At 37.5% G+C, this 14102-nt stretch overlaps 1 protein-coding gene across 6 annotated transcripts in view; it reads right to left on the reverse strand.

The window, feature by feature from the left end:
* Vps13b (vacuolar protein sorting 13 homolog B) overlaps positions 1-14102 on the reverse strand; it is a 441647-nt gene that overhangs the window by 267929 nt on the left and 159616 nt on the right. For 5 of the 6 annotated variants that reach the window (XM_026789768.1, XM_013354110.2, XM_026789770.1 and 2 more), the window contains exons 20-21: positions 11872-11981; positions 9401-9548 (exon numbers count right to left, since the gene is read on the reverse strand). In XM_026789768.1, coding sequence (XP_026645569.1) covers positions 9401-9548; positions 11872-11981 — 258 coding nt within the window. The remainder of the gene's footprint in view (positions 1-9400; positions 9549-11871; positions 11982-14102) is intronic. The other variant, XM_026789767.1, reaches the window with a different exon arrangement.

Consider the following 14102-nt stretch of genomic DNA (forward strand, 5'->3'; position numbering starts at 1 on the left):
CAACAGGTAAAGGTGACACAGAGAGGCACCCCTTATCAACAGGGATTAAGCTGTGGCTTCATTAATTTCTCAGCACAAAAGTAGTAAGCCAATAAAACGCGGCAGAGCACTAACTCATCATCATAAAGTGATGGAAAATGGGTCTTCCCATAAATGAAACTTTCAGATGACGATGTCTTACTAATAGAATTTCTCAATTTAAAAAATTTGATAGTGACAAAATTAAAATATACAAAAATCTTGTCATAATAAATAATAAAATTGATATTCCACAATCAATAAAAATTTTGTTCAGCAGAACTAAAGGATTACTTTAAGCTACATGCAAATTATGTACATTTATCTTAATAGATTCATATTAAACTTAAACTGGACATGTAACCATAAAAAATAAATTTATAAGCAAAAAATGGAAGAGGGGACGAAAGAAGAATAAAAGCACGAAAAGGTGATAGAAATACAGAAAATACCGAATTACTACCTTCAAGAAAAATTATAATTCAACCAGGTAAAGATGAGGCACAGTTCAAAGCATTGACAAAAACATATTTTAATATCTTCCAAAATGGAAAAACACCAAAATTTTGTGATATAACCCAAAGATATTTTAAAACTGTGTATAAATTTTAGTGAGAACTTATCAAATAAAGAAAAGCAAGGGGAAACTAAAAAACAAGCCAAGTCATAAGCACCTTTGAGGGTCGGTCAGAAGAACGTCAAAAGTGAATATTGTAGCTCTAACTGTGTGCATTTGGATGTAACTTCCTTTGTAGCAATTGCCTATCTTGATTTTATTAACATATAATTAACGTTATACTCATTGGGACCTCTTTGCCTAAACATATTTTAAATTTCTATCAATTTAATGAAAATCTTTTATGAAATCTGAATACAAAAGATTTCCACAGAGGTTTATGTAACAACTATTACAACCTGGAGTGGATCCTTCAGTGCACTTCCACCGAAGATGATGGGTCTACGTACACACACGTTCTGACAGTGAATTCAAAGAAGGAAGTGTGGGGAAGTAATGCAGATACAGGACCCATGTATGAAATCCTCAAGTGATAAAAGTCTTAAAAGCAGACTGTAGCCTAGAAGTGTTGTGCAAGTAAGAAAAACATAATTAACATTTATCATTAAAAAATGATGTAGATATTAGAAATAAAAATGTACAATATTTTTAATATGCTATTTTCAATCTACCATATTTTCTAAAACTGAACAGCTCACTTTTATGTCTTCTGCTTTATCAGCAAGGTGACAAATTCTACAAATCAGCATGTCTCTACAGACAGGATATTCTGTATAACCCTCTGCTAATATCGAACAATAACCATTACTGAAACCTCTACAACACCTACCTACTGACTACACATACAAATAATCAACCATTGAACTCACAACAGCCCAGAAGAAATGTACTATTATCCAGATGCAACAAGATTGCTAAATAAAGCAACCAATCACAAGGAGGGTAAATAACTTATCCCAAGTCACTAGACAGAGGTGGCAACAGAAATAGTAGATTCTGCACACAAAGCCCTCAAAGGTCTATTCTTTCAAGTTGTATGTTCACTTCCTGTCATTCAAATACGCACTATGATATCTTATTTAATCAAATGCAAAGAGGATTTATCAAATTTCTATCATACTACAAGTATTCTTAAAATGATTTACTTTTTCTTACTAGAGATTATTAAAGTAATATTTATTACAGTGTACTCTGAAACATTTTCTCTTTCAGCAATGAATAAAGTAATTCCATGACATAAATTTTATTTGTTCAAAAATAAAATAGATAATCATTTTTAGGGAGGCAATATCACTATTTACTAAAATATTTATTATTTATTGCTGTGAAAAAGTACTGTACTGAGAACCAATTTAACGTAGTGCTTCAGCTGAGCATGCACCAGATGACAAGAAAAGCACTTTAGTCATGCTAAGTGTCAGCTTCTGACCCACTAAGAAAGCTAATAATGTTTACATTTCCTATCAAAATACTGTTCATACAGAAACACATGCATCATTCATGAGGGAATGACACACACATATGAAGTACAGAAACACATGCATCGTTCATGAGGATGACACACACACATATGAAGTACAGAAACACATGCATCCATTCACTTACAGAAATACCAAAAAGAATGCTTAGGTCACAAAACTATGAGACAATATTTTTGCCACAAAATTTCAGTCCATTATCATATCAAAACCTTCCTTTATCGTGCTCCACTGATCTGGAAATCTGTTATCAATTAGTCAGTTATTCTGGAGGTTTGCAAAATGATTTCAGTTATAAAATGGCCAGTGTAAAAACCAATGGAGAAAATAATAACATATAATTTCAAATGGTTTAATCTTGATGTTAGAGATTCTCATGAACCCAAGGTTAATCTATTATCTCAGAGACTCAAAAAGCATTTAATCAGCTGATACAACTCAGTTCTCATAGAAAACACTCTCAACAGTAAGTTTTTCTGTCTAGGTCATGTAACTTATCAACTCAAGTCCACAAAGTGGGAGGTGTCATCGAGATCAGTCAGATGTGAGATGATTTCCAACAAGAAGAAAATTCAAGCCTCTAGCAGGTTTTCCTCTAAAGATGCACCTCTAACTACTCAATTACATGGTTATGACCTCTACTCAGAAGAGGCCGGATATCACAACAGCATTAACTAAAAGAATGTATGTGTTTCTTTTATTTAGTTTTATAAAGCACTTAGTATGAGAACCTGTGCAGAAAATACTGTTGTGAACCCATAATCAGCTAATATTTTTAAGAAAAATTAATATACATCTTTATGGAAATCTCCCTATTGGCATATTTTGACATCATTTAAAAAATAATATCCCTTTGTGTAAGGAACCTACTTATAGCTTATGCTCTCTTATTAGTGCACAGTTGGATATCAGGGGCAGGGCCTTATGTAGATGCGGGGCAGGCAGCCTGGCACCAGCCTGGCATGGCAGCACTCCTCCACCTCCTTCTCAGTGAGCATTTCAGTAATCAAGAAGATACGCACATTTATATTCCTCATTCATGTTAATGAGAAAAAGTTGTCCGGTGATGCATTTACAGCAAAGACAACATCAGGCCTCAACAACAGCTCCCTGTCTAAAGGAAAACCTCACAGCTGCCCTAAAGCTGCAGCCCTGTATGCCAACCACAGTTATTCTGTGGCCACTGTGTTCGCCCCACACAGACTTACTGACACGTACTCCCTCAAAGACTGCCGCTCAGATCAGTAAATCAAATACCTATTACAGATACACAGGCATACAAATCAAACATCCACTGACAGTGGAACATGGAGAAAATTATTTTGAAACAATTCTTTGGTTTACATAATTTTATCACTTATAAATATTAAAGCAAATGTGCATGCTCTGATACAGAGGTGCTTCCCTATGTTAGCACGAAACAACTGACAGGTATGAAGACCAACTGCAATGTTCTCAGTGTGCATTGTGACTTGAACTTTTAATTATTAATGCTGAATAAACCACCCCACAGAAATATATTAAAAATGTCAGAAGTATGCTGAGATACTATTCAAGCTGTTAGAATTTGTCCTAATTCTAAACCAAAATCCACTGAAATATTTTTTCATGAAACTCACTCAGCAACTCAAACAGCAATCTTTTAAATCAAACATTCTAACATGCTAAAACCCAAAGTTAAAATAATTTGATACTTTCATGTCAAAGAAATACTTTAAAAATCCTTGTTTTCCATAATTAAACTACTATGCACACATTACAACGGGAAGAATCATACACAGTAAAAACACTGCACCTCATCACACAGTCTTGAAAGTGAGTCAAGAAGGCACCTCGGCAGCTTTCCTCAGAGTGCTGTCTTGACATTGGTAGGTTCAGGACAGAGTATACATGTTGCATGTTCAAACTGAGGCTACAATAAAGCTACACTGCAATACAGACAACATTGCAGAGACACAGCAGATCCTAAACACCAGAGCTACACTGTGATACAGACACTGCAGAGACACAGCAGATCCTAAACACCAAAGCTACACACTGATGCAGACAGAGACACAGCAGATCCTAAGTACCAACGCTGGAGATAGAGCGGAAAGAATCAAGAGCCACTGGGGCAGGAATCTTGATTGTAGCCTTGAAAAATGTCAAGAGGCAGGACAGGGAGAGCCACAGGGGTAAATGTATCTAAGACAGCGTAGGCCACAACACATCCCAGACTGAGGAACACTGAAGACACTTAAGCCGAAAGCTATAGCAAAATAGCTCTGCAGCTGATATGGGAGTGTCATATATCAATCTGTTGATTTCATTGGTTAAGCAATAAAAAGAAACTGCTTGGCCTCATAGCTTAAAACATAGGTGGGAGGAGTAAACAGAATAGAATGCTGGGAGGAAGAGGACGTGAGCTCAGAGACTGGACAGCTCTGCTGTCTGGAGCAGAGATGCCATGGTCCCGGCTCCTGGGCGGATGCGGGAATAGCTCTGCTCTCCGAGACACATGTGATGAAATCCGACCCAGGATGGACGTAGGCTAGAATCTTCCCGGTAAGACCGGTGCTACATAAATGATTAGAAATGGGCTAAATTAATATATGAGAATTAGCCTAGAAGAGGTTAGATAGAAATGGGCCAAGCAGTGATTAAAAGAATACAGTGTCCGTGTAATTATTTCGGGGCATAAGCTAGCCAGGCGGCCGGGGTGCTGGGGACGCAGCCCCGCTGCTCCTATTACTACATGCAGCAGCTTTGAAAAAGAAGAAAAGTACTGTTATTACAAACAGCTTGAGATAACAAGAAGGAAGAGTATTAATGTGAACTAAGTATTCTGCACACATTCACTGAAATACTGGATTATATTTTATCATTAGTGTGTGATGCCCTTGTTCACAGCCTGTGTATGATAATCAGGGGGAAGCGGCCTGGAGTCCATTCTTTCCTATCACACTGGGTCCAAGGGACTGAACTCAGATCACCAGGCTTGAACAGCAAGTGTTCTATCTGAGAAGCCCTGGAATAGACTTAAAATAATTTGCATATGATTAGGACCCAACGGAGAAAACAAAAACAAGATTACTCTCCCAAGACCTTCAAGGTAGGGACTGTTAGAGAAAATGTTAGATGAAATAAGTTTTACTCTGCTTCAAATCTATACTTTCTTTTTAACATCTAAAACACACAAAAACGTGATCTCTACCTGTTGTGTGTGTACAATTTTAAAGAGCTTCCACACATCTTTGTTTGGCACACAGCATATGATTAGGAATAAATAACTTTAAAATTGTTTTATAATTGAAGTAAATTCGAGTATGTGATTAGTTTGATTTGAATTGGGGTTAGAGTCAAAACTACAGGTTTTAATCCTTTATTTACAAATTATTTCCCATATCTTACTTATTTTTGATCTGTATTTTACAATGATCATTATTTTTTGGTAACCTCACTTGGCAATACACATTTAAATAACTGAAAGAGAAAATGACCCTTACAATTCCTTTCTAATTTCTAATGGCTAGAGGGTATTTTAAAGCTTTGAGCGACCTGTGACAAAAACGGCAACAGTGCCTGGGAGTTTTCATCGCAACACAAACTGCATCCAATGCTATCACTCCTGAAAGCCCCTTGGGAAATAATGGCTTTTGGATTCTGCTAGTCAGCGTGACATGGCATGCAAAATTGCATCTCACGCTGAGCCAACCAGGAAAATGTATGTCATCACTATGTGACATTCAGGATCTCATCTGGAAACTATCATCTTCTTCTGACTGCTAAAAGGGAGTGAAAAGACTATATTAAACAAACTTGAGTTTCTGCTGAATTCTTGCCAATTCATATAAAAACTAGACTAACCTACTTATTTCAAAGAACTTCCTATTTGAGATACTTTCAATGTACTTATCAACACCACAATGTGTTTTCAAAGAACTTCACAGTTAACTGACATTGTAGTTCAAATCACTTTTATAATGATTCAAGTTAATGAATTTCTGGGGAAAAAATTCACAATGAAACAGTTAAAACTGAGAAATAATACAATTGAGAGCTGAGCTGGTCAAAATTATACACATCCTAATTCATTCCCCTGGTTGAATATAATGCTAGGCTAAAAATCAAAATGGTAAGGCAGAGTTTCAAAATTTGTGATGCCAGCACAAGGTCGCATGTCAAAAGCCCATGGGCTGGATAGACAGCTCTGCTCTAGGCACCTCTTTAGCTAAAGAGTAGGACTGGGGCTCCATCTATGTAAGCATGCAGGAGTCTCTGTCCCACGGTGGGTGCAACTTTTCACTGAAGCTGCTTCAGGGTCACCATGCTCTGTAATAGGTCCAACAAACTCACCAATTCCCCAGAGTGAATCTGGAGGAATAGAATGTTGGATGGTCGTTATCATCTATAGGGGACAGGGTCTCTATTCACCATGATCTGTAATAGGTCCAACAAACTCATTGATTCTTTGGAGTGAACTTGGGTGAACTAGAATTTGCGATGCTCATCATATTCTAGAGTGGATAGGGTCTCTATCTATATTCTATAGTGGACAGGGTCTCTATCTATATTCCAAAGGAGAAAATTCTTGAAACACAACTGTTTTCTAAGGCAGAAAAACATTTTTCAACTACATTTTATCTCAGAGTATAAAATCAACTACACATTACACATTAATGTCTATCTTCAGTTCTTTAATATTTTACAATGAAATTAAATATCTAATCACAAAAGAATGGAAGTTTAGCTAAACTACATGATTAAAGCAAGTAACTTCTGAAATACATAAATCCACAAAAATGTAGTTTTAATGCATACTACTAATTCCACACTCTAATGAGGAACATACCTGTTCAAATTCAAACTTAAATTAAGGACAGCCTGAGCACTTTGAGATGAATTGTTATAGATGGATACTGACCGGAGTGGTGTTACTCATTTTGCTTTTAATCAAGTTATTAAAATTAGATATTAAAAAATCAGTGCCATAGAATCAACAGTATTAACTTGAATTGGCAGTTTCATCATTGTCCTGAAAAAGTACACTGCGAATGACCAGAATGAATCTCTTACTATTTAAAGAAACTGTTGACTTTAGAATGACATGGTAAACTCATGAAAAAAACAGAAGGGAAGATGCCATGTTTTGTCTTCATTGAAGAACTCCGTGTATGTGTAAAGGGCTTATACATTCATAAATTTTTTCTCATGTTATCTACAACAGTTAAAAGCACCAAAATTTGGCTGCATAGGCTTTTGTTGGTAGACTCAATGAGACTTAACCTGATAATGTACATTCTTTGGGAGTCCCCTCTGTGTGCTGTGATTACCATTAATGGTTCATTAACTAGGAGGGCACAGCTCTCTCTTGACAGCACAGAAAATCTTACGCTGCTGTGTTGTTGATGTTAACTGTGCTCCCAGTCTTTTAGCACGTGCCCTGCCACCTGGTGCTAGCATTGCTTACGCCAGAATAAAAAAAAGACACAGGTGCTTCTTGTTGAAAATGAAAAGCCAGATCAAACACAGCGCTTTGTATCACCATGCTTGGGTCACTGTCAACTAAAAATGCTACATAATTTCATTAGAGACAAACTTGCAATCAACTTTGCATCAGTGGATAAGAATATGGAAATGAGGCCAGGTGATGGTGGTGCAACACCTTTTAATCCCAGCACTCGGGAGGCAGAGGCTGGCAGATCTCTGAGTTCGAGGCCAGCCTGGTCTACAGGAGCTAGTTCCAGGACAGGCTCCAAAACTACAAAGAAATCCTGTCTCAGAAAAATAAAAATAAAATTAAAAAAAGAATATGAAAATGACATAGTAAGAAATGAGGCAAAAATCTTGATGTTGTGGTATGAACCTTTAATACAGGTCACTGAAGCAAGAGAATGGTTTGAAGTTGAGCCTTGCCTTGGAAACTGAAAAAAACTCATCCCATTAAAAAGAAAAACAAGAGTTGGAAAATTCATTCTTCCATTGTAGAGGGCAGTTAAAATTTGGAGATATATGTAAATGATCATAAATTACAAATAACTGTCCAAATTCATGAATTTATTATATAATATAAATAAAAAATGAGGACCACAGGCTATTATGTGTAGTGTATATTCAAAGAAATCTGATTTGACTTCATGAGATAGGAACCCATACCCAACACTGCTTGGGTAACCAAAAACAAGAGCCCAAGGACTTAGGATAAAACTAAACACTACTGTTCAAACAACAACAATAGTAATAACAATAATGATAGCAACAACATAGCTATAAAATGACTCCTAATGACATTTGGCTACAGTCACAGATCACATATCCAGTGCCTTGCTCAGGCAACATCAGAGAAGCTTCCTCCTACAGCAGATGGAACAAACACAGAGACCCAGAGCCAGGCATTGTGCAGAGAAAAAGAGACCTTGGACCAAGCATCCCTATAAAGGATACCTTCATCAAATGTTTCCCCTCAAGGCATAAGGAACTTTGTGGAAGAGGAGGCAGAAAGAGTGTAAGAGCCAGAGGGGATGAGCACACCAGGAAAACCAGGCCCTCTAAATCAACAGGAATGCACAGAGACTGAAGCAACACACCCAGGAGCTGCAAGGTCGGCATCGGGTCCTCTGCAGGTAGACTGAGGCTTCCAGTTTACTGTCTCTATGGGATTCCTAGTGTGCAAACATTAGGGTATCTGTTCCTTGTGCATTACCTTGGACACTTTTCCATCTGTTTGTTTGCTGGATGCAACTGCAATGTATCAGATTTTATCTTTTTTATTATAATTGTTATATGTTTGTTTTCTAATGAAAGACAGAAAGGGAATAGATCCCAATGGGAGGAATAGAGAAGGGGGAAACAGTGATTGGTACATATTATGTAAGAAAAATCTATTTTCAATTATAGAAAAAAAGAAAGCAAACACTGTAAATTAATTAAAAACTTCAAAAATCAAATGCTAAGTTAAAGAAATGTTTGTTCTCAAGAAACAACATTATTGCTACCATATTTTGTCCCAAGAGAAGCAAAAGTGATAGGCACCTGAGAGAGAGGATGCATAATTCACAATCAGGACATTATGCCCATGGAATTTAACATCTATAAATCTTAACGCACCCTTATACAACACGAGTGTTCTAAAGCTGGAGGAACTAAAGACAGAACCCTTCCCAGGACCAGACCACCACTGCTACAGTGCACACCAGCAGTCTGAAGGAGAAAATAATCACTATACCGTTTGTTTTTAGATTATATAAAGAATAAAGACCAATTGTTTAGAACTTATCAATACAATGGTAAATTGTGTTTAATTTTTTTCTACCCCAATAATTAATATTATCTTCTAACAAAAGCACGGGAAAGAATAATAAGGTAAACTAATCCTCAAAAAACTGATAAATCTGTTCTTGACACATACCTGTGACTGTTTTTGTTTTGATAGGGCTGCTGGCATATTCTGAGGCTTGATATGACTGCTGCTTTGCCAATGGGGCACTTCCAGCAGAGAGCTCCTCTTCTTTCCTCCTGCTCACTGCAGGAACAAGAGGAACTGCTACCACAGGCTGCTGGAAGACAGTAAGAATAAACGAGCATCTTTGTGAAGCATGGACAAGGACAGTATTCTGTAAGCTGGGGTAAATTTCTCTCTCTCTCAAAAGTTAATACCCATCTGGACTCTGGAACTATGTTACAACACTACTGAAGGATTTCCTCCAGAACCAGCCCTGCCTGTTGATGAGTTCTGGCTATGAACTCAGCCAACTGTGGATCAAGCATATTCAGGGCAGAATGCAACTTTACTAAGCTTATAGGGGTCTTTTCTCATGTCCTTTTCCCCTAAAACACACAGGGGACAACTCTACACAGCATTCACATTGCATCAGGCATTACTGCATTATTACTGATACTCAGGTGTGTAGCAGGATATGATGAGGTTGGGTTGGGATACTCTATACACTGTACATAGGCAACTCCAGCATCAACACATTTTAGTTCCTTGAGCCAACAGTCTTTCAAAGATAATGAAAGACAATGGTACTAATTTTTTCAATACAAATAATTCAAGTAATTCAATTAAATTTATATGTTAATGAGAGGTTAACAAAAGTGAAAAACCTAACAATGCTACAATAACAATTAATTAATATTATTTACGGAATTTCCCAGTGTTTTCAAATGAGGGTTGAGAATTCTGTGTGAAAATCTATAAAGCTGTAAGTTAGCATAAATTGTAAAGGGAAATATAACCACAATACTGGGAGACCACCTCAAGTCTGAAATTCCCGTTGTGAATGTGACAGTTAGGAAGTAATGTTACTGAGGGGAGGGGCCAACTACTGAGGACACGGACAGAAACTCTCAGAATTGTACGTTGTCTGATGAAGTGGCAGTCACAGCACAGAACACAAGTTAGAGAAAGCTGGGAAGCATTATGGATCTCGATTGAGCACAGGGCGCTGAGCTGCACAGTGAAATAAAGTGAGGTTGCTGCCAGTGACAACTAAGACAAGGCTGTCAGGTCCCCACATCCGACCCTCAAAAAAAGTAATTTTGCTGCAGAATCAAAGATCAATGCGGAACTGTATGAATCATCAAATACTGAGAGGAACGTGCCGCTGGGGAAACAAGGAATGAGAGCTATGGTGGCTGTGCTCGGTGCTCGGGATAGCCCGACACATGTGGAAACAAGGAATGAATGACAGCTATGGTGGCTGTGCTCGGGACAGCCCGGCACATGTGGCTGGCTGCACTGTGGCTCTCTCAATAACAACAGTTCCACAAAACATGCCAACAGGACAGCCAAGGGAAGTGGAAATCTATACTAAGAATGAGAAAAAAACTGAAAATGTGAAAACAAGTATATTTTTGTACCTGGTTATAACAATATATTTAGTATTATGTTAATTATATTTAAAATCTATTTAACACTTTAAATACTTAGACAGGCATGGTGACACATGTCTATAATTCCACCACTAGGGACACTAAGGGCAGGAGATTTGAGTTCTAAGTCAGTGGCCTAATAAACCCATCAATCACTGCCCATCATGAATATACCTAAGAGAAATCAAGTACTCTTGAGAATTATAACCATAATAAGGATTAAAATGAGTATGTTTCTAAAAATTAAAAACAACAAAGACATAATACTAAATTTTAGGGAAAGGATGAAGCAGAGGGACTGAGAGGTCACGGGAAAGGATAGCAAACAGGCGGACACAGCCCTCCTCCTGCAGATTCAAATTCAGCATGTTTACCATGGGTACAATCCTTTAGAAACCCCAACAGCACTCTGTAGCAAGTCTTTTCAGATCCAGGTCTGCTCATGGGAGTTTCACACAGTTCCTTCCTGTCCTTCAAAATGGAATACCAGCGGCCAGTACTCGTTGTAAAATTTACGTATCCTAACACAGCATGTTTCACTAACGATTCTAGAAACTACAATGACCTATTCTTCCTTTGCAATTTACAGTCTTCTAAATGAATACATGTCACAACTTTTTTTTGCATGAACTATCAAATCGCCAGATTTAAAGTTCAAAGCAAATTTATTAAATAAATCCAAAGAGGGCAACAACAGATAGGACTGTCCACACTGGTCCTGATAATCTTTCTGCTTTATAAGCAACTATGTAGAAAGTTACTTCAACAGCCAAACTATGCTGAACACAAGTTCTTAAAAATAAAATTACGGATTGTTGAAAAGCATAAAATGGGGCCTAAAGAGATCCTGGCACATAAATAAGAAGAGAATCAGTAACAACAGCAGCATCTAACTCCATGGCATAACTGCACCATCTAATCTGAGTCACTAACAACAGCAGCATCTAACCCAACAAAACAAAAGAAAAGATGGTTTTGTTAGAATAAAAACTTAGACCCACTCACCTGCTGCATATGTCTGCTTGTCCTTTTCTGTGGTTGATAGAGGAGCCATGTATACAATACTGGGTCAATGTTAACTGCTAATCCTTGTACACTACAAAGAAACACAGCACCTGAAATAAAATATTTTTGAATTACTACAGTTGCACAGACATAAACGACGAACTCCTGTCGTTAGGGTGCACACCACGCCTGCACTCGGGCTGCAGGCCGGCAGAGCACACGGTGCTCTTTGTGTAAAGACCGAGCCACAGATGACCTGGGCCTGAGCACTAACCAGAGAAACAAGACAACAAAACAGGACTGAGAGAGCATCCTGCAATAAATTATGAGAGAAATGGCTTGGGCCACAAGAAAACTGTTCTAGACAGAAACCCAACTCTGAGGCACGAAGAACCCAGCAGTAGAAAACAAATGCTTCTTTTCACAGTGAAGATAAAATAAAATATTTCTAAATACCATTCAGATCACTTTTGTCTTTTAAAAGCAGAAGAAACATATAAAGTGTAGCTCATATTGTGCAAGAGGTAAATGCACAATGGTAATGAGCCCATTAACCATGAGGAGTGAGTGGGGGAACCTGGAGGGAAAGCTGTGCGATAATGAGGTCATTCTACAGCTACAGAGAATCCTTCCCTGTTTTCTAAAGTCATCACTGGGGCTGTCAAGTAACTAGCATTTATCTTTCCCTAAACCTCCAGTTCGACACATCCTTCTGACATGTTCTATTTGAATTCTCTGATTGACCACAATACTAACAATTTGGTTCATTTTGGTCACTGAGAACTCAGTTTTCTCAATAAAGGTAAGAATGTTGTCATGTAATAAAGGTGGTAGAGGTGTCACAGGTGCTTTGGGAACAAGCATGAAGGAGAACTACGAATGTGGCCCATATAAATAAGAAACACCTGCAAACACCATGAGACTTTTTATATGCAATTTTTTCTAGCCCATTACATTGTCAAAAGGTTGGGATCCCCACACACGTTAAAAGAACTACATATTTCCCTTAGTCTTGAATTCACAGTGAGACAACGTGAACTGAACATGTACCACTGGATTCCAGAGTGCACGTATGCGTGTGTATCAGAGAATGAAAATGAATCTGTGCACTTCCCTGTAGTTACTCTTGCCAACCAGCTCAAGATATAATCTAACACTGTTTTAGAAACTACAAAGTTAATTGTCAATCCCCTTGCATCTGACTCAGATTTTTTATTATTTCATATTATACTATATTGATTTAGCATTTTAATCTTGATATATACAATTTCCCATATCTGGGCAAAATTTCAAATGCACAGAATAAAATACCATATGCATGTGTTTTGGTTTATAGATTCATGCAGAAAGTCTAATAAAATTTTATTTGAATCTTGGTGTGTGTATATGCTCATGCATGTGTATACATATATATGGGCATGTGTGCATATGTGTGTATAGGCCAAAGGTTGTACTGGATATCTTCCTCAATCATATTCCACTTAATTTTTGGGACAGTATTTCTCTGGGTTTCAATGCTGCTAGACTGACTGGACATCAGGTCTCAGGATCCTTTAGTCTCCACCTACTCAATCCTGTGTTTGCATGGAAGGCCCAGCAGACCCAACTTCTTGAATGGGTGCTAAGGATCCAAACTCAAAACCCTACACTAAAGTAGAAATCTTTTTAATACCAACTTAGCCATTTGTCTTGCTCATAAATATTGTTATTATGATGTTCCAAATCAATTAGAATACTGAGTCATCCACATTATAGTATCTTAAAGTTTTTAAATTTCTATGTTTTAACCCTTAAATGTTTAACCCAATAGATAACCCTTTCAAAATCACTGTAACAGAAGACAGGTGAGATGATACTATGTATTTCTGTTCAATTACAGACCATTTACTTCAAGTATTATCTGATATTTAGTATCATGGCTTCACCCCTCACATGAGAGCTAGTGGAACACATCACAGAACAGCCTCTACTAACAGGATACTACTCTCTATTCCAGCTGCAAGTTGTTTTTTTAATTCTTTCAAAACCATGGCTGATTTTAAGTACCAGAACTCTAAAACTGTTATCCTTGGAACATTTTTATTGCTTTATTTCATTCTTTAAAACCAAACAAAAAAAAACAATAAAAAAAAAGAACAAAGCCGGGCGGTGGTGGTGCACGCCTTTAATCCCAGCACTCGGGAGGCAGAGGCAGGCGGATCTCTGTGAGTTCGAGACCAGCCTGGTCTACA

The sequence above is a fragment of the Microtus ochrogaster genome, unplaced genomic scaffold (genome assembly GCF_000317375.1).
Source record: "Microtus ochrogaster isolate Prairie Vole_2 unplaced genomic scaffold, MicOch1.0 UNK29, whole genome shotgun sequence".
Taxonomy (NCBI): domain Eukaryota; kingdom Metazoa; phylum Chordata; class Mammalia; order Rodentia; family Cricetidae; genus Microtus; species Microtus ochrogaster.